Consider the following 25,748-nt stretch of genomic DNA (forward strand, 5'->3'; position numbering starts at 1 on the left):
CTGCCGGAGGCAGATGTAAATCTGCGCGTGCCAGCGGGTTGCTGGTGCGCCATCACCCAACCCGGGGGCTGTTCCGGAGGGCGCAGCCACACCCCCGGAACACCCCTGGGCCGAAACCATGCCCGCGGCGCCGCCCCCAAAACATCGCGTCACCCCCCTGAAACGCCACATCACGACCGACACGCCCCCGACACGCCTCTCCATCCTAGCCCCGGGACTTACGCGCATCCCGGGGCTTGCGCACGCCGCCAAGCCTATGCAAAATAGGCTCGGCGCGCGCAGAAGGGGTTTGGGGTAGGTTGTCGGGTGGTACGAGCGTATCCTACGCGCGTACCCCTTTGAAAATCTACCTCTAATTGGTTATTTTGAAAGACATTTTACTTACAACTATATGGAACTGGGGAGTCATGATGAATGTATCATCCTTGAGCATCACAGATAAGAAATAAGAAATTGCCATTGTAATTAGAAAGATTTTTGCCTCTGGAAGCATCAGTCAGTATTGTATTTTATCAAAGAGTATTTAGGTTTATAGTATGTTGGCTGAAAGATGCATTTCTTCCTCTTTTATTCGGAGTGGATGCTACACCTTTGCTTTATTTTTCTGTAGCACCATGGAAAGTTAATGTTATTTACTTTTGAGGGAGGAATATTTTTTTGTAAGGTGGTATAGCAGATTTGGCCATGGGAGTATGCCTGCTAGTGTTGCACCGAAAAAGTATTTCCAGCATAGTCCGTTACTCTAGTCTGCAGTTTGCATGCAGAAGCCAAGAACTGAATGGGATGAAATGCAAATTACCCAAGCAACTGAAGGCTTTTCAAGTATGCTATATTTGTGTTATTATTTAGTTTAATTCATTGCTGAAGACTGTGAATGTTTTATGTCATCCGCAGTGAATAATGTATAGAGCTGCCGAATATAAGTGATGCCAAATCAATAAATCACCCCAACAACTGCTTCCTCCATGACAGGATGAAGTTATCGCACATCTGTAGAGCACTGTGGGGAAGCTTGCACTATAGATGCCTGTGCTATACGGTACCTGTTCTGTGGATAAACAGTAGACTTCTACTGGTATTTTTGATAAGTGCTGGAAATACGCTGTAAAAACCAATACCAATAATGTCCACAAAACTGAATATTTTCTCCTCTCAGTGTAGTCCATAGTATTTATTGCTACTGCATTAACTTTCTCAAAAGTACAGAAGTTAAATCAAAACTTTTACAATTTTCTGACTTGAGCCCAGGAGCTCTACAGTTCAGTGTGAAGTTTCAGTTAATTTGCATGTAGACGTATGCTACTGAAAATATCAATTTAAAAAAATCATTTTGCCCTGGCTATAATGTGTGCCAGAGGGGTGCAAGAAGGGCATCAGTGATATCCAGAAGGGTCTTGTGAATGATATAAATTCTGTGTATGTACATAAGTCGAGACAGAGCAGTAGACGTGAACAATATTCCACCTTTTTACTAAAAAAAAAATGCATTCTTAAACTGGATGCCTACAGTTTCAAATTAAGTGCTTTACTTCTAAGCAGTACAATGCCTTTCATCTCGCTGCAGAATCAGCAAAAGGCTTGACTCTGGAAAATTAAACTCCTCCAAGCTATGTTTTAATAATGGTCCAGTGGTTCGTTATGTCAGCTGTAATTCTGCAAGGAAATTCTGAGGCCTACACACATCAGCAAATCTAAATTCAACTTAAAGGGCCATCACCGCATCCATTACATCAGAATACAAAACATATTTGGTCATAACTAGATTGCTGACAACTAATCCAATCACTATTGGCAGTTTGCCCTGCTGTCTTTCCTTAATAAAATCAAGGATACATGGCTTTAGTTAAGAAAGATTTGTTTTTCCATCAGCATTGAATAAAAGAAAACGTTCTTTTTTTGAATTGGGCCCTAGTCTAGGGTTAGAAGTACTAAGTTTTCCCCATGCACAAAATAAATCAAGAAAAACCCTTTAATATCTTACGTTGGTGATGCGATTCACTGCCAATAAGTACTCATTTCCAATAACTTCTTGCTTTTGTAACCCTATGGGCAATTCTAATTATCTTTACTAGCTTTTTTTTTTCCCCAGCCTGAGGCTTGCGAATGTGCAAACAACATGGATGGCAAAAAAGACACAGACATATTTCATATCTACAATCTTAACGATGCTGGCTACAGAGAAAGTTAAAAAATAACATATACAAATTTCTGAATAGAAATACTTATTCATTAGAAGTTTGATAGAAAGTGCAATAATTAAATTGTTGTCACCACATAGTGTGTGTTTAATATTTCCTGTAGGCTTTTGCAGTCTTGAAACTCATCGTAGAAATGTCTCTTTGTGCTAAGTTTCCATGGGGCTGTTCAGACTACAGCGGTCTTACTTGGATAATATTCACATTGGTGCCACTGTTTTTTGTGCTCTCATCAGCTTGCTGGGTTTCGTCATTAGCGATGATGAAAGTGATGGATGAAGAACTGAAAGTCACTTTCTTCTTCGGCCGGTCGCCCACCTTCTGTGACATCACAATCGGTCGGATTGGCTTTTCATTCTTAGCTGCAGGTCTGGCCTTCAGGGCTCGCTGGAATCTCAGCAAACGAAAGCACAAGAGCTGCACAAGGGATCGCCGAAACTGAGAAATTGAAAGACATAAAATACCCCGAATATAGCAATTATACACAACATTTTTTTTGTTCATGAGCTCTTAGAAAAATTAGCAACATTTCACCAGCTGTTGTGAGGAGGCCAATATTCAGCGGTGTTTGTCCAGCTAACAGGGTCATTTATTATTTTGCTATAAGGGCTTAACACCTGTGTTATGAACCTAACGTATGCGTTAATGACCGCAATGCAGGTTAATATGCAAATTACATATTTATGCATGTGGGAGGAGTTTGGGCGGAGTTTATGGAAATGATCAACTCCCAACAACAAATATGATAGGATAACTCACGTGATAATGCAGTTTATCGCTGGAAATAACTACACCTTTTTTGCCTGTGCTGTCCCCATTATAGGAACAAAAATGCTTTTACTGTATGTGGCAGTTCTCAAGTGAGAGAAAGAGAGAGGCTAGGTAGAGAGTACAGTCAATAAATCTACTTTTATTTCAACTTTCAGCACTCCTAATGACACCAAATCCTCCCAGGTGTGTACTGTGCTGACATATCTGTAAAGGTGTATCTTAAACTGCCCCCCAAGCTCTCACCACCTCCCACCCCGAGTTTAAAGCGCCCCCATTACACTGATAGAAATAGTAAACTGACCCATTCTTCTATGTTGAGTCTCTCTCTCACACCACACCCCTTTTTTAACGCAGGCGCTATGCTTGCAATAAATATAGCAAAATGAAAAATCTAGGTCTAAGTTTGGACTTAGCAGGATAACACTGTCTGCATGGAAAATGATAGAACAAACATGACGAGCCAGTGCTCTGAGTTGTCCAGATGCAGCTTTCAAAAACATCTGCGATGCATTCCATCTCACGTTTACAATAGATTCAAGTTGGAAAAGTCGTCTTGTGCTTCAAGCACTGGTTCCCATTCTCCTCTGAATGAAAGGCTGGCCTCACTCTCCCAACGTATCTGTTGGGGAGACCATTCCATGGGCACATTTGACAGAAATTTAGTAAGAATACTGGAATCACAAAAAGGCTTATCTACCAAATTCCGGCCTAGTGAATTCACCGAGAGGACCCCTAGTACATGAATAGGGAAAGACAAAAAGAGAGAAGTGCTTTGCACTAATGCAGCTTGCTTACGAAAGACATGATGAGCTTGAAAACCAATCAGGCGTTGGTGCATGTAAAGTTAGGTGTGGAACCCTCGTGGGACAAAGTATTGCGCACATGCCTTTGAGTTCCAAGAATATGTGCGGGATTGTACATGCAGAAAGTTACAGCTGCTTGTGTACTCGCAAAGAGGGACAGCCTGTGAATTTTCAAAATTGGACTTATGTGCACTGAAAATTCAGGTTAAAGTTTGCGGGTATAAGCTACCAGCAGACTTCAGCCCTGCATGGGCTGTTTGAAAATGATCCCTTCATGTCTTACCCAGTCTGCCATGTTCTCCCTGCTTATACTGCTTTAGCTATGGAGACGTCTTGGCTACCAGCTACACAAACGCTATTGCCCCTTACTGAAGTCCGTTTTCACCACTCCCCTCTTTGGCCCTCTACTATTCCGTAGAGACGTGCTCAAGTTTACATACTTAAAACCAATGCTCTCCCTCCTGACCCCCAATTAGTTTTATCCAACCTCTTACCAGGTTCTTACAACTGCCCTTGGTATCTGTATCGAGCATGTTTAATTCCATCACCCCTGCTGCTAGCGTATTTCGGGCATTTACCACCCAACAATAAAGAAATATCACCTCATATTTCCTCTCAGCCTCCTATCCTCCAACTTCATATATGAACCTTTGACCTTGCATTTATTTTTCTATGAAAAATTGTACCTTCTTGGACTTTCAAATATTTATCGTTCTTCTGTAATGTTTTGTTTTGTTTTTAATCATTTTCTCTCCTTTAAATCAGCAAGCACATGAGTGTCTTAAACTTCTTTTTGCAGGATCTGTGTTGCAGGCTCTACATCATTTTGGTCGGGCCTTCTCTGAACTGCTTTCACCCTCACAATGTCCTTATAAATGTTTATTTGTTCTTGCTGCCATGCGAATTATTAAAGAAGGCTTGGCTAGTAGTGATATTTTAATAGGCCCAGGAAAAACGTTCACTTGCTCATTCATCTACTGCTTTGTTATCAGTCTGCACAGTTTGGGGGTAATTTTAAGACTGCCTGAGGAAGTGCAAAGTCTGTGGGTGCAATTTAGCTGTCTACTTTGCACCAATTTTCAAAGGAAAAATGTCATGCATGGTCACTTTGAAAATTATCCCAGAAATCCTACCTGGAGTAAATTTTAAAGAGTATGCACAGAGTTCCAAACCCGCTCCCCACCTTGCCCACAGGAACACTTCTTGTCCCTATACCGCCTGGAGGTACAGCAGTTTTTTAAAAGTCCGTAACTGCAGGTCAACTACCGTTTTACCCTTGGAAATGGCTTTGAAAATGACCCTCCCTTGTGCGCAGTTCATGTAAACACTTTTGAAAGCCGTCACCTCAGGATATGGCATGACCATGTCTCTTTACTAAGAGATTCAGCTAGATTTTTTAGCCTAGTTAGAAAGTGACTAAAAGCTGACAGTCATTATGAGACCCATGTGACATGAATTAGTGATTTTACACGGCTACTGTTATTACAATTGGCAGCCTTAGTAGAATAGAAAAAGACTTAATGTGTATGAAATGGAATTCCTCTCGCACTGGTTGGTCCCTAAAGAACAAGGCTGATCATGTCATTCTTCATGGAGGGTGAACTTTACTGAACATAAGAAATTGCCATGCTGGGTCAGACCAAAGGTCCATCAAACCCAGCATCCTGTTTCCAACAGAGGCCAAGCCAGGCCACAAGAACCTGGCAAGTACCCAAACACTAATAGCAGAGGCCATTCCCGAAGTCAACTTGATTAATAGCAGTTAATGAACATCTCCTCCAAGAAGGGCTGGAGTAGCTTGGTTGTGCTGAGGTAATCTTGCTTTTGTCTCTCTGCTGCAACTATAAATAAAATATTGTTCAACATGAACTCAGGAAATAAATTTGATTTCCTATTGGCGAACTTTATAGTTCAGTTTGATATCACTATCACTTTAAATTGGCTGTATTGCTACCACCACCATTATCTTTAACAGCAATAACAATTATGGAAGAAAAATCTGTTTCTCACGTTTTTACATCTTTTCCCAGCTGCACCTGCTTTTAAAGACAAGATAGAAATGAATTACAGATATCATTTATTGTATTCCATGCCTCCAGGCAGGAATTAATGTACATAAAATTTCTCTATGAAAGCCGTCAGGATGAACAAAGAAGATAGATGCCTGATGTCTTATGAATTCCTTTATTGAAGCGGAGACACAAAATTTGCCCGACTCAGGCCGAGTTTCGCCGTTTAAAAACGGCTGCCTCAGGGGCTTATATTCTCTCTAATTCAAAACTTTTCAAGCGGAGAATTCACCGTGAACGCGCTCATGAGACCAGATAATGCTGTTGGTCGCATAGTTCTCTATGTGACCTTTCGTATACAGTTACCCCAATTGTGAATTAGAGAGAATATAAGCCCCTGAGGCAGCCGTTTTTAAACGGCGAAACTCGGCCTGAGTCGGGCAAATTTTGTGTCTCCGCTTCAATAAAGGAATTCATAAGACATCAGGCATCTATCTTCTTTGTTCATCATAAAATTTCTCTGACAGATGTTTCTCTCATCTGCTTTAAAAAAAACCCTCCAATGATAGAATCTCTGTCTCCTCTATAGATGGGGGTAATTTTCAAAGCAGCGCACAGGGGTACATGTGCGCACACTACCCGGCGCGCACCCATGTACACCCGATTTTATAACTTGTGTGCGCAGGTTATAAAATCAGGGGTCGGTGCGCGCAAGGGGGTGCACAATTGTGCACACCGAGCTGCGCTGCCTTCCCCCGTTCCCTCCCAGGCCACTTTGAAATCGGAGCGGCCTGGAAGGGAACTTCCCTTCCCCCTAACCTTCCCACCCCTTCCCCTAACCTTTCCCCCACCACTAGCCCTACTCTAACCCCCCCCCAAAATTGTTATCTAACCTTTTGCACCTGCCTGGAGGCAGGTACAGATTGCATGCACCAGCAGCCTGCCGGCATGTGATCCTTCAACACAGCCGCAAATGGCCGCCGTGTCGGAGGCCTCTTGCCCCGCCCCTTTTTGCAAGCCCTGGGACTTACACGCGTCCCGGGCTTTACGCACGTCGCCGGGCCTTTTTAAATCCAGCCCATAGTGTTTAACTACTCTTACACTTAGAAAGATCTTCTGAATATTTAATTGCCTTTGCTGCATTGTAAATCCATTGCTTCTCATCCTGTCCCGCTGGAGGAAAAAAACCCCAGCTCATTTACCATCTTCTTTCTGTAATTTGATTATTGTTTTCAAACCATGTCTTGGCTTTTCTAGGATAAGTAAACTTAAATCCTTTAACCGTTTCCTCTTAGATCATATTAGCTAAATCTTATTATTTAGTCCTCTGGACTTTCTCCAAAATGTCTTCATCCTTCTTGAAGTGTGGGGCCTGACGCTGGATAGAGTGTTCCAACAAAGGCCTTGCCTATGTTGAGTAGAGTATGATCATTTCTTCATGCATCTTGTATGTAATACTCCTGTTAATATATGATATTATGGGGTTAGTTATGTTGAGACTAGTTCTATAATCTCCAGATTATCTTCTGTACGTAACCTCTGCCCCAACTTCTTCCTGAGCACAGGAGCTCACTGGGAGACTCATGGGCCAAAGCAGTACCCATGCTTCCCAGGTTCTTCCTGCACAAGGGGGGAAAATGTCAATTTTTCAAGGTCCTTAGGATTTTCTCTCTTCTAGGGTTCGTCTGTACACCAGTACAACACTGCACTCTAAAACTGTTATTCAAAATCAAAGTTGTTACTGGTCACCAGTGACAGGAAAAACACAATCCATAAATGATACACCAATGTTTAGTGCACCAGAACAGTTCAAAAATATAAGTTCAAGAGCACAAAAAAAAAAATCACTCAATCTCTCACAGTAGCGCAATGCTTCACACCTTTAGTAGGTAAGCCCTCTGGGGCAGGGACACTTCTCTTACCTGTCTCTGGATACAGCTTTCCTTTTTTCTAGAATGCCTCTCACTTCTCACACTCAGATGAGCCTCTGGTTGATTACTTTTGTCAGTCAGCGACTCTTCTGGACCTTCTTCTGTTGGGCAGTTTCCCTATTAATGCCCATAAAGGACAATCCTCTTAATCCACTCTCTCTCTCGCTGTCTGTGTCTGAAGAAATCCCTCTTACTTGGACCTTGAAAATTTAGCACTTCTCAGGAACACTTGCAGGAATCTACTCTCTGGTACTCGAAGACACTTCTTCTTTCCTTAAAGACCTGTAGCCTCCTTCCTCGGGTCACCTTCTTAGGACAGGAGCATTTCTTCACAGCATCGCTCTACAGGAGAGGCTCTCAACCAGTATCTTTCTGTTGGAAAAGACTGCTCCTTGCACCATTTGTGAAGAAAGGCGCTTTCCTACTACCCTGCACTCATGCAAGCACAGTTTTCTTAAACCTATGACCACCTCCTCCCAGATCGTGTCAAAATTCTCTTAACACTCCACTATATTGGCCTGCGTCGCAGCAGCCCAGTCTGTTGGGAAAATGATCCTACAGTAGTAAGGGTCTCCCTTTACATGTGGTAATACTTTTCAGCCAGTGACTCCCTATTTTGTATTTGTACATTTGATTGCTTTACCTTGCGCATTGGTCCTTGCTGAATTGCAACCAATTTTTTTTTTCTATTTCATCAATTTGTAAAGATTTTTTTCCTTTCTGGTCTTGTCCTTTAAGATGCTTACAAATCTTCCCAGGTTGACCTCATCCCTGCATTTTTACAGGGGTAGCTTTCAAAAGCATTTACACACGTAAAGCGTAGTTTATCATGCATAAATGCGTTTTTGAAAATTATTCTGGGGGTTGTATACATAAAAGTACTTGTGGAAATGATTTCACTCATACTTTTATGTGTATTTGAAGGAGGGGTGGAGCTGGGGAAGAACCAATTATGATTTTCAAAAGTATGCACGAAAATGTACGCATACACATTTACATTTGCTGCCAAGCGAGCGCATAAGTGTGAGCATATGCCGCATAGGGTACGTGCCTACCCACTAATTTTCAAAGCACAACTAAATGCATAATCAGGGCTGAATTCCTATATGAGCCATTATAAAACTGGGCTTCCTAGGTGTATTCTCTAAGCCATCATTCAGATCATTAATGAAATTATTAAATAGCACTGGTCCCAGATTTAAACTGCCCAGAACCCTCACTTGATATATCCTCACACATTGACACTGATACATGAATAACTACTTGGAGACATCTTTCCACCCACCGATATACCCACCTTAAATATAAGCCTATGAATATGGAATATGACAGCAGACAAACATTATAAGGTCCAGCTTGTCTGCCCATTTTCCTATGCTGTTCCAGGATCTACTTGAACTCTGGTTTTCACTTCACTTCTTAGCAACTATGGATCCTCTATGCTCCTCCCATGCTTTCTTGAATTCTGGAACAGTTTTGGCCTCAGCCAGCACCGGGAAGCCATTTCGTGGATCTATCAACCCCGTCTGTTGAGGAATATTACTTTATGGTTTTCTGCGAGGTAAGTTTTGGTTCTGCAAGATTGTGCATTGCATGGATCAAGGGTTTCAGGTATGATGCTACAGGCCAAAAATGGCACTCATGCTAACTTCTGTGCCAACTCATGTTAACCCAGATGAATTACTACATAATGATGATGTTGGTGATAAAACCAGTATCAGCATATTTGCTGAAACTGCTGAGAATGGTCTGTAACTCCTTCATGCGTGCAGACACTGCAGGGCCACTCTGCTATTATTTTCCCGATTTACCAAAGCGATGGGAGAAATGTCTCTGTGCAAAACCACAACTTCTAAGTGGAATGTTGTAATGTCCAGAGGGTCTGCAACATGACCCATGACCCCTTTCCCCCTCTCACAGCTCCATTTCCAGACCTTCTCCCCATTTCCCAGAGCCTCTCCCCCTTTCTAATCACCTCTTCCACTCAGAGCTCCTCTCTCCTCTCCCAGGTAGTAGCCCTTCCTTTCTCAAAGCTGCAGTGCTCTCCCAGTCTTGCACAGCAGTCATCTTTCTCCCAGATAGCATCGCTTTTCACGGCCCTTCATCTGCCCTTCCAGCCAGCAACCTTTCCTTCTCTCTCAGCGCCTCTCTCCCCCATCAGCTCTTCTCCCTCTTTCTTATCACCTCTCTCAGTCCCATTATCAGTTCCTCCTTACGTTTCTCTTCCCCTTTTCCCAGTCCCTCTGCCTCCCCCTCTCCACTGGCACTACAGGCAGATCAAGGTCAAGCAGGCATTTCTCCTGCACTGCTGCTGTTCCCCTCTCCCTTCAAAGCCATTGGTCAGGTATTGCTTTGCCAGCCAATAGGCTGTTGGGGGGATGGGAGACGTAGCAGAAGAGGCACACTCTTTCTGTCTGCCCTCCCCCAAGGTCATGCAGCATGGACTGGTGGGAGGTTTGGTCTCTTGTTAGTTGGCACGTGGGAGGCGAAAACTAGAAACGAGAGTCTATAATTGATGTCACAGTCTGTCCTGCTGGGGTTGGGCACCCTGCCATGGTGATGCCACTCAGTCCTGCTGCTGCTGTGGTGGTCCCTGTTGGTCATGAAGAGTAGCGCCAAGTGAACGTCTCAGGGACTGATGGAGGCTGCTGCTCGGGCACAGGGAGGGAAGGGGTTGAAAGCATGAAAGAGGTGATGGTGGTGGTGGGGGGAGGAGAGACGGCCTGCCCAGCACATTTCTCCTAGTCTCGTATCTATCATATACAAAACAAGAATACCTTTCTGCTCATGAAGATGTAGATAACTGGATTATATGCAGTGCTTGATTTGGCAAAAAATGATGGAATAACAGCCACTGTTGGTGTAATTAGTTTGCCATAGCCATATGCCACCAGAAGAGAGACCACCGTGTAGGGCATCCAGCAGATAAGAAACGCTGCTATCATTAAAAAGCACATTTTTGCCACTTTCTTTTCGTATTTTAGGATTTTGATTACTTGAATACTTTGTAGGTCTTGAACGCAATGAAGCTATGAAAAAAAGAAAACAAGAGAGAAAAACAATGAATGAAAACCCGATAAACAGTATAAAAAGGACACATTGTATTACCTTAGAATTAGGTCGCATCAAGATGAAATTCCTGCTTTCTTGAATTCAAATACTGTCCTTGTCCCTAACACCTCCACAGGGAGGCTGCTCCAGCCACACAGAGGAGGCTGTTCCATGTTTCTTCCTCCCTTATTTCTGTCCCTGATGTACTTTCTCCATAGCTCTACTGAAAATGTGTTTTCTGCATCTTATTTCTTCCTACTTCCTTATTTCCATTCCACCCTCGTTTCTCTACCTCTTTGCTTGTTTTTCCATTACACTTCATCCCTCCCGGTACCTATTTGTCCCCTAATTTGACCTCTCTCTCTACAGTTTGTACTTCACATACTTTTCATTTGTGATATCATTATGCAACTTGTCATGTCAAAACAGTGAAGCTGAAGAGAATCCTGGCTGCCACTAGGAACTTAGTTCTGAATTTCTTAACTTTCTGCCATTCATGATACAACCACAATGTTTCTCTAATACAGTTTTTGTGAAAGAATTTTCAAGCTTTTAGGGTCATTTTCCAACTTGCGTTATGGTGATTTCGCATGCACTAAGGCGTTTTGCATACGAAAAATGCCTTTAATGCATGCAAAAAGCACCATAATGCATGGTGCAATGCTAATTTTTAAAAGGGGAGGGATTGGGGTGGAGTTGGGGGTGGGAATTTTGTAAAAGGGGGCTGACTTTGCGAAGTGCAAAGCCATAACGCATGCTATTGCACAGTTTTAATGCCGAAAATAACTACACCTTTTTCATTAGTGTTAAGCTATGCGACATGCCCATAACGCAAATTCCATTTTGGACATTTTTAGGCTGCGGAAGGGCCTGAGATATGGGAGGAGAGCGAGAGAGAGAGAGCGAGCTTGATGTGACCAGGTAGAGAGTTCATCAAGCTAGGTTGAGAGAACATTGTACAAATCTCATTGTTGTGTGAGTTTCCTCTCTCCAAAAGACATCAAATCTTCACAAGAGTGCACTGTTCTGTTTGTACATCTCACTCTGCATGTCAAAGTGGCCCCTAACCCCTACCCTACAACCTACACCTCACCTTGACTTACTAGGTGGGCCTCCTATAGTAGCATAAATAGCTAACTACTACAAGGGCCTTGTAGATAGTCTCAGTCTCAGTCTCTCTCTCTCTCTCAAAATGGTGAAATGAGCACATTGCAGGTAGGAAAATGCAATTATTGCAGTATTACTGAAAAGTTAACACACTTTGCAGTAATATCTATGAAAAGTGCTAAGATAATGCACATTGTGATAAATAGGCTATTACCATAAAACACACCCCTCTTCCTATTGCATGTGATATTTTGATAAATCTAGTCCTTTGTTTGTTTTTCTAGGTCCACTTAGCATGGAGATAGCCATTCTGGTCACAATGGCTAGCAAGACTTTGAGCTTACCCTTGCTGCTCTGACTAGAGGAGTTTATTTTTGGTGCTCATGAAATATGCCAAATTAAATGCAATGGAGTTCTAAATGTTATATTTATTAACAGTACCACCTCTGAACAGGAAGTGGCAGTGCCATCTTTACCAAAATGGTCTGCTAATGTGCCTCAACCCTACTGTTGAGGGACTACTTCTAAAAACAAAAATAGGGCAAGACAGTCTCCATACTTGTACAATCTTTGACCTCACAACTAAAACTTCCATCAAGACTGTCACCTCATGCCAGACCAGATTGCAATGGTGATTTTTTTGTGATAAGGGCACTTGTCCATTAGGTTTGAACTGAGACCACCAAATCCTTTTCAGATAGTAACAAAGTTTGGTCACTACTAATTTGAGCCAGGTTTGATTCATTGTCTAGAGGTGAAAAGATCTATAACCCTGCACCAATTCCCTTGAGCCATTCAGTCCCTTTGCTGGGTGGAGGGCTCAAATGGTCCTTGGTTTATCATTTTTTAGCTGCTCACTTTGCTAGGACAACAGCCATATGCTAATGCTATAGTTTCCAGCTGTCTTCAAGTCCTTCAGAAGAAAAGATTAGTGGGAATGTCTGGCATCAAATATTTCAGAAGTGAACCTCACATGAAATCAATATCTGTAATGATATTGTCTCATTAGAAATCTGGAGAGCAATATTCAAACAGCCTGCATGGTGGTAAAGTCTGTATGTACATTGCACACGTAGACTTTAACACATATTTTCAAAGGTAACTTATGTGCCTAAGGTTTTATGTAAAGAAATGACTTTGAACATTACCTCCTTAGTGACTGAGTCACAACAGAAACCAACATGAACAAAAATGTCCACCTGGACAACTGATTTACATACAGGAGCAGCAACTATTAATTTGTCATGGAAATGGACATCAGCACCAGTGCCAAAAGAGATTAGTGTTACCAGTGAAATTGATTTTTATGGCAATTTCACTATAGACATACAGTAGGCACTAAGGGGAGTTTCATTTGCACTAGCATTTTTCCTTTGCAGGAGGGAAGCAGTGGTCAAAAACAAAGATTCCTGAATACCTGTTCTTGTAGAAAGGTATAATAGCTGCTAACTGGTGTGTTTTTAAGTTCTCAAAAGTTACTTGGAAGGGTCCAAAACATATATTCAATATGCAGAGGAGGCGTAACCCACCTATATTCTTCATTAATCAGACCTCCCTCTGCCTCCAGTTCCACAAATGGCTATTCACCATATAGAGATCAATATTCAAAGCTATGTAGAGGGATAACTTAAATGTTATCAATCTAAATGCAAGGTTTGGGAGATTCAGCCCATATCTGGCTAGATAAGTCATTATCCAGCTAAAATCTAGCCAGATAAAAAAAAAAAAGAGGCATTTTGTGGGCATTTTGGGGAGCAGTTAAGTTATCTGGCAAACTTAGCCAATTTTTAATTATAACCGGCTAAGGGCCTCATTCACTAAGCATTTTTCCTATAGCCATAGAATGTGACAAAAGTCTTAGGGAATCAGGCCCAACATTAGCTGGCTAAATTTAGATCTACTGCACAGATGTTTTCGCAAGATATTGGGCCAAACAACCTCCATCTCCTAATCCCCTTTTAAATGTCTGCGCTGAAACTGTAAACTGTATGTAGTTTATGTTTCCAGCACAGTTTATGACAGAATTTGTGCTAGATCTCGTCCCCCAAATACCTTTATTCCTGCTCAGAACTGCAATAAATCCAGCAAGCTCCATTTTGCCCATACAGCTTCCCTATGTGCTGTGAGAGCTAAAAATGCACTTTTTTCTTTTCCTTTTTTTTTTTTTTATTTACGTTTTACTTTTTTTTCCTTTTCTTATAAAGGAAAATCATGGGAGCTAGACTATGCCACAGTATTTTCCCTCTTAACTAATCTATTCCATTGGAATGGAACTAAAAATAATTTTCAGGAAAAAAAAAGGCAATTCATTATCAGGAATCACTAAGGAATTAATTTATTTAGATTTAGTTCAGGTCTTTTCATAGGTAGCTCAGGTGAATTACATTATTGTAGGAATTCACCTATCCCTAGAGGGCTTACAATCTATGAGGATAACTTTCAAACAACTATATGTGGCTGCATATATGTGTGCATGAGACCGTGTGTAGTTTTACCATACTAGTTTTTAATCTGTATGTATGATATATACTAGAGATGTGATTCGGCCAAACCTTTTGGTTCGGCATTCGTTATCGGCCCGTCACGGGAAATTTCATTTTCCTGCGGTTCAGGCCGATTTTATTTCGGCTGCCCCCAAAATGAAACCCCAAAACCCGCCCCAACCCTTCAAATTAAATTAATTACAACGGAGGGTTGTAAAAAAAAAAAAAAAAAACAACCCCCAAACAACAAAAAAACCCTCCCAAACCCACCCCAACCCTTCAAATTTAATTAATTGCAACCCCCACCCTCCCGATCCCCCAAAACTTGCCGAAATTCCCTGGTGGTCCAGCAGGGGTCTCGAGAGCAATCTCCCGCTCTCGGGCCGTCGGCTGCCAGTAATCAAAATGGCGCCGATGGCCCTTTGCCCTTACCATGTGACAGGGGCTGTCGGTGCCATTGGCCGGCCTCTGTCACATGGTAGGAGCAATGGATGGCTGGCACCATCTTAAAAAATGGTGCGGGCCATCCATTGCTCCTAACATGTGACAGAGGCCGGCCAATGGCACCGACAGCCCCTGTCACATGGTAAGGGCAAAGGGCCATTGGCGCCATTTTGATTACTGGCAGCTGATGGCCCGAGAGCGGGAGATTGCTCCCGGGACCCTGCTGGACCACCAGGGAATTTCGGCAAGTTTTGGGGGAGTCGGGAGGATGGGTGTTGCAATTAATTAAATTTGAAGGATTGGGGTGGGTTTGGGTTTGTTTTGTTTTTTATGTGCCCTTTCTCCCTCCTCCCCCCCAAAAACGGTAATAAAACCACATGGAATTTCGTGGGTTTTCTTATTGTTTCGTCGCATCCCGCCCCAAAACGGGACGAAATAGGAAATATCATCTCTTTTTCCTATTTTGTCGCAAACCAATGCACATCCCTAATATATACACATTTTATAAAATATGTGTGTCTACCCCGCAGCATACACGCATATGTATGCTTATGCATGAATACATGCAATGCATTGAAACGCGTATATCAATGCACTGAACATGCATACTTTTCCTATCTATAATTTAAAATATCCGCGTGTATATTTTATGTGCGAAAGTAAAGCAGGACATATTGGTCTAAGTCCCAATTTACGCGCGTAAGTCGACCAATTTTAAAACGTGTGTGCATCAAGGAAATTGCCAGCTCTACCAATTAGGTTTCTCCAGGTCATCAAGAACTTTCTGGTTCTTCAGCCTGAACTCCCCTCAATTCACCCAAATCATCCAACCAATCAGTACTGCACAATAAATACATTTAATAGAGCTTATGCCAGTTAATTAGCAGATGTAAAAATACCCAACTAAGGGCCTCATTTTCCACCCGGATTGCACGCGATAAGGGACGTTTCGCATTCGAAACGTCCCTTATCACGTGCAATACCAAAATGGGGGCGGAGTCGGCCCCAGAAGAGGAGGAGTCGTGTCACCAGGGCCGACTCCGCGAAGACGCCGCAGATGACGAAAAGGTAAGGCCCTTTTCACATCAGAGTTTGCACCCAATAGCTACACCTTCTATGGTGGCGCTATTGGGTGCAAAACCGGCAGCGATAGCACCGCGATCGCACCGCCCCCCGTTTCGGCCCCCCGCCCCCATTCCCTAAAGTATCGCAGGCCTGCGATACTTTAGAAAATAAGGCCCTAAATTGGAGAATGTACATGCGTGTATTTTAAAAATAGCAACATATGCACGTGTTTGCCCTTCCCTGGAAAACCTCCAGACGGCCTCCTTTTTTTTTTATATGTGCATATGTGTGCGAAAGTGAAAACATGCTCTTTTTATAAAATATGGAGTACACAAGTAGAGGCTATTTCCATGCGTATGTGCTAATTTTTACTCCCATGGGGCTGGATTTTAATAGATACATGCGGGCATATATTTGTGCACGCAACCCGGCATGCATATATCTATGCCTGATTTTATGACATGCACGCGCAGCCGCGCGCAAATTATAAAATCTGGGATCGGCTCACGCAAGGGGGTGTACACTTGTGCACCTTGCGCGCGCCGAGCCCTAGGGGAGCCCCGATGGCTTTCCCCATTCCCTCCCCCCCCCCCCCCCCACCTTCCCCTCCCTTCCCCTATCTAACTCGCCCCCCAGCCCTACCTAAATCCCCCCCACCTTTATTTTCTTATTTACGCCTGCCGGGCACACAATCCCCTGGCACAGCCGCTGTGCTGGAGGCCTCAGTCCCGCCCCGGGACCGGCGCCCCGCCCATGCCCCCTTCCCGCTCCTTTTCAAAACCCCGGCACATACACATGTCCCGGGGCTTGCGTGCGTCGCCGGACCTATGCAAAATAGGCTCGGCGTGCAGGGCTTTTAAAATCTGCCCCATAATGTTTTGAAAATTCACCGTTAAGGGGGTTATATACTAAGGGGCCAATATTCAGTGCTACTTAGCTGGATAAAGAGTGACATATTCAGCTAACTGGTGGCAGCTGTATATCTGGCTGTGATCAGCATTCACCATTTAGCTGGATAAGTACTTATCCGGCTAAGTAGTTAAGCCAGATAAGTGGCGGTCAGGATGTGGGCGGATTCATGGAAGCTTCTTATCCAGTTAACTTAGCTGGGTAAGTGCTGATATTCAGACTTATCTGGTTAAGCTAACTGGATATGCTAGATGTGTTCAATAGCAGGTCTAAAGTTAGCAGTATAACAGTTATCCAGCTAACAAGCGACTTTTATAAGGATGTTCAGCAGCATAGCCATGCTGCTGACTATACCTTATAAGTTTGCCAGATAAGTCTTATCTGGATAACTTACTTATCCACATAAATTTGAATATCTATTCCTAAAGGATTTCTCCCATTCTGTGCCTATCGAAAAAATACTGTGTGGTCTATTTTCAGCCGCTAAGTGGCTCAGCTAGGTGGCGGGATAAACATATCCGGCTAACTAGCAGGGTATACTCCGTGGCGCAACCGCACTGCTGAATATACCCAGCCATTTTAAAATTAGCTGGTTATGTCTAACCAGCTAACTTTAGCACAGCTCTACGGTGTAACCAGAATTAGCCACATGAGTTGAACTGCTATCTCTGCTCCTCTCCAAAAGGCCTCCTGCCCACCCCTGGAATGCCCCTGGTTTATGTGGCTAAATTCTAGAATTTAGCCACATACGGCTTCCAATATCACTGCTTTGCCATTTAGATGAATAACTTTTCAGTTGTCTGTCAAAATGGCTTTTGAATATCGACCTCTTAGTAAATAGGGTCCTAAGTTTTTGTCTGAGGCAATGGGAGGTAATGTGATTTGCCCAAGGTCACACAGAGCATCAGTGGGATTTGAAACCTGGTTCTTGACCTGCTGCACTAACCAAGATAATACTATTTCATGGAATCTGAAACCAAAAGGAAAGTTTTAAGGACATTTTTAGTTTCAATTCAATTCATTTTTAAAACAAAATGATATTTTGTTTGTTCATTTTTAAGAAAATAAGGGTCCAGTCTGCTGCTGCTGCAAAAAAAAAAAAAGAGTCAGTCCTGGGTCATCTTACCTTTCTTCCCAGGGCAGGAACGAGATACCTGGTTGGTCTTGCCCCGCTGCTGCTGCTATTGGAAATGACAGCAAAGACAGAGTCCAGCACTATTATTCATTTTTGCCTTACAAAATGGTGCTAGCCTAAGTCAGCCTATTACCATTTTGTAAGGCAAAAAATTAAAATATTTTTTAAATTAATATCTAGAAGAGATACTATGCAGCATTAGATTTATAAGAAAACAGTTTGGAAAGAAGTAACTGAGAAGTTCTTATTTTTATTGTGATTCTTAGGGTTAGGCACATTTTTTTTGTTTCATTTTATTTTGGGGTTTTATTATTTTCATTTTGTTTATTTGTTTTGTTTCTCTTCATTTCTTTAAAACAAAAAAAAAATCAAAGTTTTAATAAAAAATATAAATAAAATGAAAAACTGACAAAATGTCAAGTCCGCTGTCAAAAAAAAAAAATACTGGTCTTGCAGTTTCTTGATGGGGCAGGAGAGTTTCTTTGTCGCTGCTGCTGCTGGAATTGGTCTGGTTGAGGCAGGTATCATTGTTAATTTTTTGCCTTACAAAATGGTAATAGGATTTGACATTTTGTCAGTTTTTCATTTTATTTATATTTTTTATTAAAACTTTGATTTTTGTTGTTTTAAAGAAATGAAGAAAAACAAAACAAATAAACAAAATGAAAACAATAAAACCCCAAAATAAAATGAAACAAAGAAATGTGCATAACCCTAAGAATCACAATAAAAATAAGAACTTCTCAGTTACTTCTTTCCAAAATGTTTTCTTATAAATCTAATGCTGCATAGTATCTCTTCCAGATATTAATTTAAAAAATATTTATGCCTTTATCAAATATATATTATCATTTTTGGATATACTGTAGCTAACTGAAAGCATGCCAGGTTCTTGAAATATGCCATTTACGTCATATATTTAAGAAAAGCTGGCACCACCTTGTTGCAGCTTGGGTGCATGTGGTGCTGAAATACAGTAAGCAAGCTCATATGATCTCAACCCAAAATCAAACCAGAGCTGGTCTCTGAGACCTAGGCAGATAATGGAGTCTCAGAACAATTGGGGCTAAACCAGCCTCTTTCCTAGTCTGGGTGATAAGATCAAGTTGTAAACAGAGGCACCATAAATCTGACCTGTCCTAAGGAAGACTGTTTGACAGGTGAGATCAAAGGAGTACCTGAGTAACTTGCACAGAACCTGGGAGGGGAGAATAGCTGCTCTTTTATATTGTATGCTATAGACTCATGGGGCAATTCTAGAAATGCCCATGGATAAAAATGTACCCACAGACCTACAAGCTAATTTTCAACAGGAAACTCCCCATGGTCAGCAGGGAAAAGTGGGTACCATGTACCCACATACTCTGCACCTAATTTGGAGAAGGGGCAGTGTAACCAAGTGAAAATAAGCATGGAGATTTTAAAAGGAAACCTAATCTAACCCTGTCCCTTTTTTCTTGTGGGTAAAGATGTGTCAGGAGAGGAGAAGGTGGTTTCTGGCTTTGTGTCGGGGGACATGCTTTGGGAGAATCCTTTGTTTTACGTTATCCATGAAAAAATGCGCTAAAGTATAATGCTGATAGTTATGTTATTTTATTTTTGTCCCAAAGCAATTGAGATTTTTTTCTAGATGCCAAGAAGTCATCTGTTTCCACTCCAGGCCCCAGTAAGATCGAAGATTGATGGCCTTTGTAAATGTTAGGCTTTGTCACACCAATACTGTTATCTTCTTTGTACCACATTTCTTTTGTGAATCTCCTATACCCCCAATTACTGTGGTCTAATGATACGAGAAACTTAATGTAATATTAATATTTATTTTTATTATGACTTTTTTCTAGTTTTTGTTTCTCAAGTTTCTGCAATAAAGTTTGCCTACTTTGTAAGTGTTATGAAATCAATAAATATAAAAGAAAAAAAAATAAATGTGTGCTTTTACCAGAGTGAGCGTTGGGGGGGGGAGTAGGAGAAGGGAGCAATTTTAAAAGGCCTTTTATACATAGGTAAACATTTACCCACATAAAAAGTGTTGACAATTTCCCATACACTATATAATTTTCTTTTAGCAACTTTTCTAATTCTAGGACGCCAATATTCAGTAAGCCAGTGTGCGGACAATTTATCTGGCTAAAGTTAGCTGCATAACTTGTCCCAGATACTCAGCAGGATAAACATCTCGCTGAATATATTTGTCTATAATTATCCAGCTACTTTTAGCCATGAAATATTCTAATGTAACTGGTTATGTTTGAAAATAACCCGTTAGGTTTGAAAGTTATCGGCCGCGTGTAGCTGGGCAGATTGCTACTTATCAAGTTATAGTCAATATATAATTGGTTAAGGGACTACAAAACAAAAAAATGAAAAGAAAACATTTTGGGCCTTCAGGTCCTGTTCTGCAGCCCCTTACCCCATAAAAGCACTTTAAAATACGTGCAGGTGTAGTGTCTGTTCATCCCTGCACCCTCATCCACCAATTTTTTTAAAAAAGCAGCAGGCACTAACATTCTGAAGCTCACCCTATACCCTCCTTCCCTATTCTTCTGCAGCAAAAACACGATCCCCTCCACACACACCCACAACCTCTATTCTACCCCCCCCCCCCAATATCCCACCCTGCAACCCCAGCCAGGAGCACAGTAATGTCTTACCCACTCCTGGCAGCTTCCCGCGTTGTTCTGATAGCAACGTTGGAAACAAACGATAATAACAATACTGTGAGGGTTGGGTGCTATGCTTGCACTTATTTTAAAAGGAGCTGCGGGACTGGCCCTTTTATTTTTTTTTTCTTGTAGCCACTTATCCAGCTATATTTTCAATATTATACATCAAGCAGTAAGTTAGCCACCATACGCAGCTCTGAGGCAGTCCTAGAGTTATCCGGCTAAGGGCCAGATTCATTAAGGCTTTTCTCCCATTTTGTGTCTAGGGGAAAAACCCTTACTGGCTGACTTTAAAAGCGCTATGCATGCTAAAGCCAGGAGATATGCATGTGTCTCGGCCTGGCGCGCATTTTAAAATCTGCGTGAGCATGCGCATAACTCATGATTCGCACACAAATCAAAATGTTCAACAAAGGGGGCGGGCCAAATCTGGAACATGAAGCCTATGCACAGGGCCGGTGCAAGGGTATTGGGCGCCCTAGGCGACCCTTGCGCTGCCGCCCCCTCTCCCCTGGTCATGCCCCCTCCCCGGTTGTGCCCCACCCCACTACCTGTTTCGGCGCAACTGTGTGCTTCTCAGTGCTACTGAAAAGCACACAGTCTCTATTTCTCTTTGCCGCGAGTGGGATAGATCCCGCTTGCGGCACCACGTGGCTGCTCTTCGGCGCCCCCTACGGCTCGGCGCCCTCGGCGACCGCCGAAGTTCACCTAATGGACGCGTCGGCCCTGCCTGTGCGTAAGTATTTACGAGCACAAGCGCGTGGCGGGGGTACCCTGCTGCGTAACTTTACTTCTGCTAAGGATGGCGTGTAAGAAATAAAATAAAAGCAAGGTTAGTCAGCGGGATTTTAAGGGTCAGGGGTAATAGGGTAAAAGAAGAAGAAAGTAAGCTAGGGGGTTTAGGAAGTCCTCTCCTTTACTGGGGCGAACTGGGAACGAACTGGGGAAACAGGTAATTGCGTTGTCGCACATATCTACTACAATCCCCCCACTTACCACGATCAAGGTGGCATTCGCATGCACATGCGCACATCAATATAAAGTTGTGCGTCCATGTACGCGCTTATAGCTGATTTTATAACAGTCGTGCATATACGAGCATATATGCGCATGTTATAAAATCGCTATATCCACGTGCACGAGTCTTAAAATTCACCTCTAAGTGAATCAGGTACTAAGTTAGCCAGATAATGCTGAAAATTAGCTTAAGCAAGCCAGATACGTTTGCTCTGCCTCGGAATGCCCCCGGCCTGCCTTTTTTTTTTAGCCGGATAATCATTTATTGAGCTCAAGCATGGCCAGTCAAAGGGGGGATATATTTTAATGTCAGGTTTGTCTGACTTAAGTTCAGGACTTAGCCTGACAAATCCTTTTGAATATTGACCTCTAAATCTTTAATTCTCAACAAAATTATGTGAATAAAATCTTTCTGGGCACTAAATGTGGGAAAACAGTCAATACATTACAGTAGCTTTCCTTATACATGAAATTGCCTCTCTTCCAGAAAATTAAAACAGCAGAGTCAACATATATATTTTTGAAGTAAAATGTTTTTTAAAAACTTACCAAACGAATTGCATATAGAATATGACCATAACAGTAAGCTATAACTCCCACGGGCACTGCTAGGCAGCCGAGGAAGAAAAAGAGCACAAACGAGGCATCGCTGTGGTCTCTGGATCTCCAGTCCACTGAGCAACCAAGTCCATGTATTTCCAGAGTGTATCTGTTCCAACCTACTAAAGGTGCCCCTGTCCAAGCTAATGAGTAGAGCCAGATGTAAGTGATTGCTCGCCAAGACCAAGAGAAATCAATTACTTTAGCATGGACCACGCGAATGTAGCGCTCATAGGCAAGGACAGTGAGCGTCGTGATAGAAACAATTCCTGAAAGACAAAACAAAGCCGTTGTAATGAAAAAAGGAAATGTAAGCCCGAGGCAAAAAGAGAATATTTATTAATAAAGGAGAATGCTGTTAAATCTCTGTTTAAATTGATTTCTTATGCATCACCAGCCAAAAGCAATAGAATGCCTTAGAAATTGAATTTCAAGATATGTCTGGTTCAGAAGCAATTCAAAAAAGTCAGATAGCAGGACCAAAAACCAAACAGGCCAATTCTGTAAGGTCTGCGGGAAAACGGGTGCTCGGTGTTGAGCGCCCACTCTCCCGAGCATGCGATCCTGTATTTAAATGAGGGGTCGTGCTAAAAAGGAGGCACTAGGGAAAATAAGACGTCCCTAGTGCCTCCTTAGCAGCAGAAACCCAGGAGAGGTGGATGTCAGCAGGTACAGAAAACCAATGCTCCATTTTAGGAGTCCCTGTTTCCCAAACCCGCTCACAGCCATAGGTTAGGAAAACGGACGCCAGTAAAATTGAGCGTCCATTTTCCTAACCTGACTGGCCGGCACATTTTTTTTTTTTTTTTACATTTTTGTTTCCTCCAACTTCATATTGCTAGGATATTAAGTCAGAGGGTGTACAGAAAAGCAGTATTTTCTGCTTTTCTGTACACTTTTTTTAATTCACTGTTTATTGAGTTTTCATTAAGTATACATAAATCATACTTTGCAGGAAAATAAGATACAGAAAAGCATACTGAGGTAGATCTTAAAAAAATACGCGATCGCGTACTTTTGTTCGCGCACCAGGCGCAAACAAAAGTACGCTGGATTTTATAAGATACGCGCGTAGCCACGCGTATCTTATAAAATCCGGGATCGACGCGCGCAAGGCTGCCGATTTTGGGCAGCCTGCGCGCGCCGAGCCAGGCAGCCTGCCTCCGTTCCCTCCGCCCTCCCCTCACCTTCCCCTCCCTTCCCCTATCTTACCCACCCCCCCACCTTTATCCATGGATTTCCGCCTGCCGAAGGCAGACGTAAATCCGCGTGCGCCAGCGGGCTGCTGGCGCGCCAAGACCCGATCTGGGGGCTGTTCCGGAAGGCGCGGCCACGCCCCCGGGCCGAAACCACGCCCCCCCGGGCCTGCCCCCCAAACGCCGAGTCACGCCCCCGAAACGCCACGTCATTTGGCGACACACCCGACGCGCGTCCCGGGGCTCTGCATGCGAGGGCCCTGCTCGTGTAAATCCGGCCGGATTTATGCGAGCAGGGCATTTAAAATCCGCCCCACAGGAAATAAGCATTCATTATTACACCTTCCCAAATTCACATCTTAGCATATATGCCTATCAAAGGAAACAAAAATATTTTTGAGAGTAAGGCCAGAATTTTAAGGGAGAATACTTACAATAACTAACAAAGAATAACTGGCATTAACGTTTTTAAGTGGTGTATTACTTTAATGATTGCCTAAATTTACTTGCTGTGGAACTATAGTCACATTCCTAGCATTTAAGAAAGATTTAAGTTGTTCTACTGCTGTAAATGCATAATTTTCTCCTTTACCTTTAATAAGACATCTACAAGGATATCTTAATACAAATGTATAACCTAAGGCCACTACTTGTGGTCTTAATTTAATAAATTCCTGCCTTCTTAATTGAGTGGGTCTGGCAAAGACTGGGAAAATCTTAACCAATTGACCATAGAAATTTTCTGCCGCATTTTGAAAGTACGCCTTCCTCACATTGCTAATATCTTTTTCCATGACAAAGGATACTAACAAAGTACCCCTGCCCAATATCTCAATGGCCAAACTTTCTATAAATTGAGTAAGATTCTCTAACACTCCCAGTTGGTTTTCTGTGATTCTCCTTTCCATCTTAGTAAGAAAATAGGTTTTATTCACAAATGGCAATTTAGATTCTTCAAATTTTAAATTCTCTAAGAAAAACTTTTTTAATGTGCTTTGGATATCCTACCCCCAAAGCATGTGGAAAGTTCAGGAATCTCAAGTTCAAATGTCTAGTATGGTTCTCCAATGATTCCAATCTCTTGGACTGGGATCCTAGATCTTTAATCATCTTAACATTGACCATTTGAGCTTGTGTAGTTGTTTTCTCAACTTCTAGCAGCCTTTTTCCAACATCTTTGAAATGACCCTCCACTTTAAGATTCAGGGACTGCACTTCAGCTTCCACTTTCTTGTATCTACAATCTGCTTCTTTTAGAAACTGGCCAATGCTGGCCATCAGTTCCCACAGCAAGTCCAGAGTCACCGTAGCCGGTTTAGGGGGAATAGAAAACGCACCCCTTTCCCGTTCCATCGACGACCCTAAAGATTCCACCGATAAGACTTCCAGCAGTCTCTTTCCCTCCTCACTCGGGTCCACAGGAGACAAGAATGGCTCCGGATCTTCCAGGCCCGGCATCGCTGCTGCTCCCAGCAGACTTGAGGAGAGTCTCGAGGACAACGCCGCTTCCCCAACTCGGTGTCCCCCATCCGGGGAGTGGGTGATGTCATCAAGGGGCGCCGCATGCTGGAGGTCCGCCCGTTGCACAGGCGCCGGTGGAGGTCGACAATCCGGGGGACTGAGAGTGACTTCCCCAGGCGGTGCTGGAGCTCCCTCTCCAGCCACCGCAGCGAGGATTTCGTCATCCGTTTTCACCGCTAAGGCAGTTGTAAAGTTTGTAATCCGCTTCTGGTCATCAGGCAGGGGAGGCTCAGGGGGAAAGACTCACACCTTGCCTTTCCTTTTCGCCGGCATCTCAGTCAAGGTAAGAACAAATTCCGGAGCGTCTAACCACACAACTGCTCATGCCGCCATCTTGGCCTTCTGTACACTTTTTCTGAGCGTAAAATGTGCGGATTGGCCGCACATTTTTTTTTTTTAGTATCCCGGGTGAATAACTAATAGCCTCATCAACATGAATTTGCATGTGATGAGCAGTATTAGTTTCGGGGGGGGGGGGGGGATGTTGGACGCGCGTTTTCAACGTGCTAAACCCCTTACTGTATAAGGGGGTAGGGGAGGCGTGTCAAAAACGCACGACCAACTGCAGGTAAAACAGTGCGCTCAGCCGAGCGCACTTTACAGTATTGGCCTGCAATTAACTAATTCTTCCCCGTCCACCCCCAACGCAGAATTAAACACAGTTACCGTGGATCTGACAAGGATCACGTGGGAATACTTATGCTAATGTACTTTTTTTTTTTATTGCTGTGTGTGTTTTATATTTTCAATTTATTGTACCTAGTTTAGATACTTTGGGATGAGAAGCGAGTAATCAAATGTTTTAAACTTGTATATTAAGGACAGTAAAAGGGCTAAATAGTAAATAA

General features: G+C 42.7%; 1 protein-coding gene across 1 annotated transcript; it reads right to left on the reverse strand.

Moving 5' to 3' along the window:
* Window positions 1-846: 846 nt before the first annotated feature.
* On the reverse strand, window positions 847-24,837 carry LOC115088531 (opsin-3-like). Its single transcript, XM_029596793.1, has 4 exons — window positions 24,789-24,837; window positions 22,133-22,452; window positions 10,487-10,738; window positions 847-2,633 (listed from the first exon to the last, which is right to left on the reverse strand). The coding sequence occupies exons 1-4, from the start codon at window positions 24,835-24,837 to the stop codon at window positions 2,370-2,372; spliced, it is 885 nt and encodes a 294-aa protein (XP_029452653.1). The 3' UTR covers window positions 847-2,369.
* Between the last annotated feature and the right edge of the window lie 911 nt (window positions 24,838-25,748).

The sequence above is a fragment of the Rhinatrema bivittatum genome, chromosome 3 (genome assembly GCF_901001135.1).
Source record: "Rhinatrema bivittatum chromosome 3, aRhiBiv1.1, whole genome shotgun sequence".
Taxonomy (NCBI): domain Eukaryota; kingdom Metazoa; phylum Chordata; class Amphibia; order Gymnophiona; family Rhinatrematidae; genus Rhinatrema; species Rhinatrema bivittatum.

Bases quoted from the DNA above. Each gene is read 5' to 3' on its own strand.
- LOC115088531 (XM_029596793.1), bottom strand. From the start codon at position 24,837: ATGCCGGGCCTGGAAGATCCGGAGCCATTCTTGTCTCCTGTGGACCCG. The intron at 10,739-22,132 runs GTAAGTTTTTAA...TTTTTTTCATAG, and splicing joins TTCTATATGCAATTCGTTTG to CTTCATTGCGTTCAAGACCT. The intron at 2,634-10,486 runs GTATTCTTGTTT...TCAATTTCTCAG, and splicing joins ACATCTTCATGAGCAGAAAG to TTTCGGCGATCCCTTGTGCA.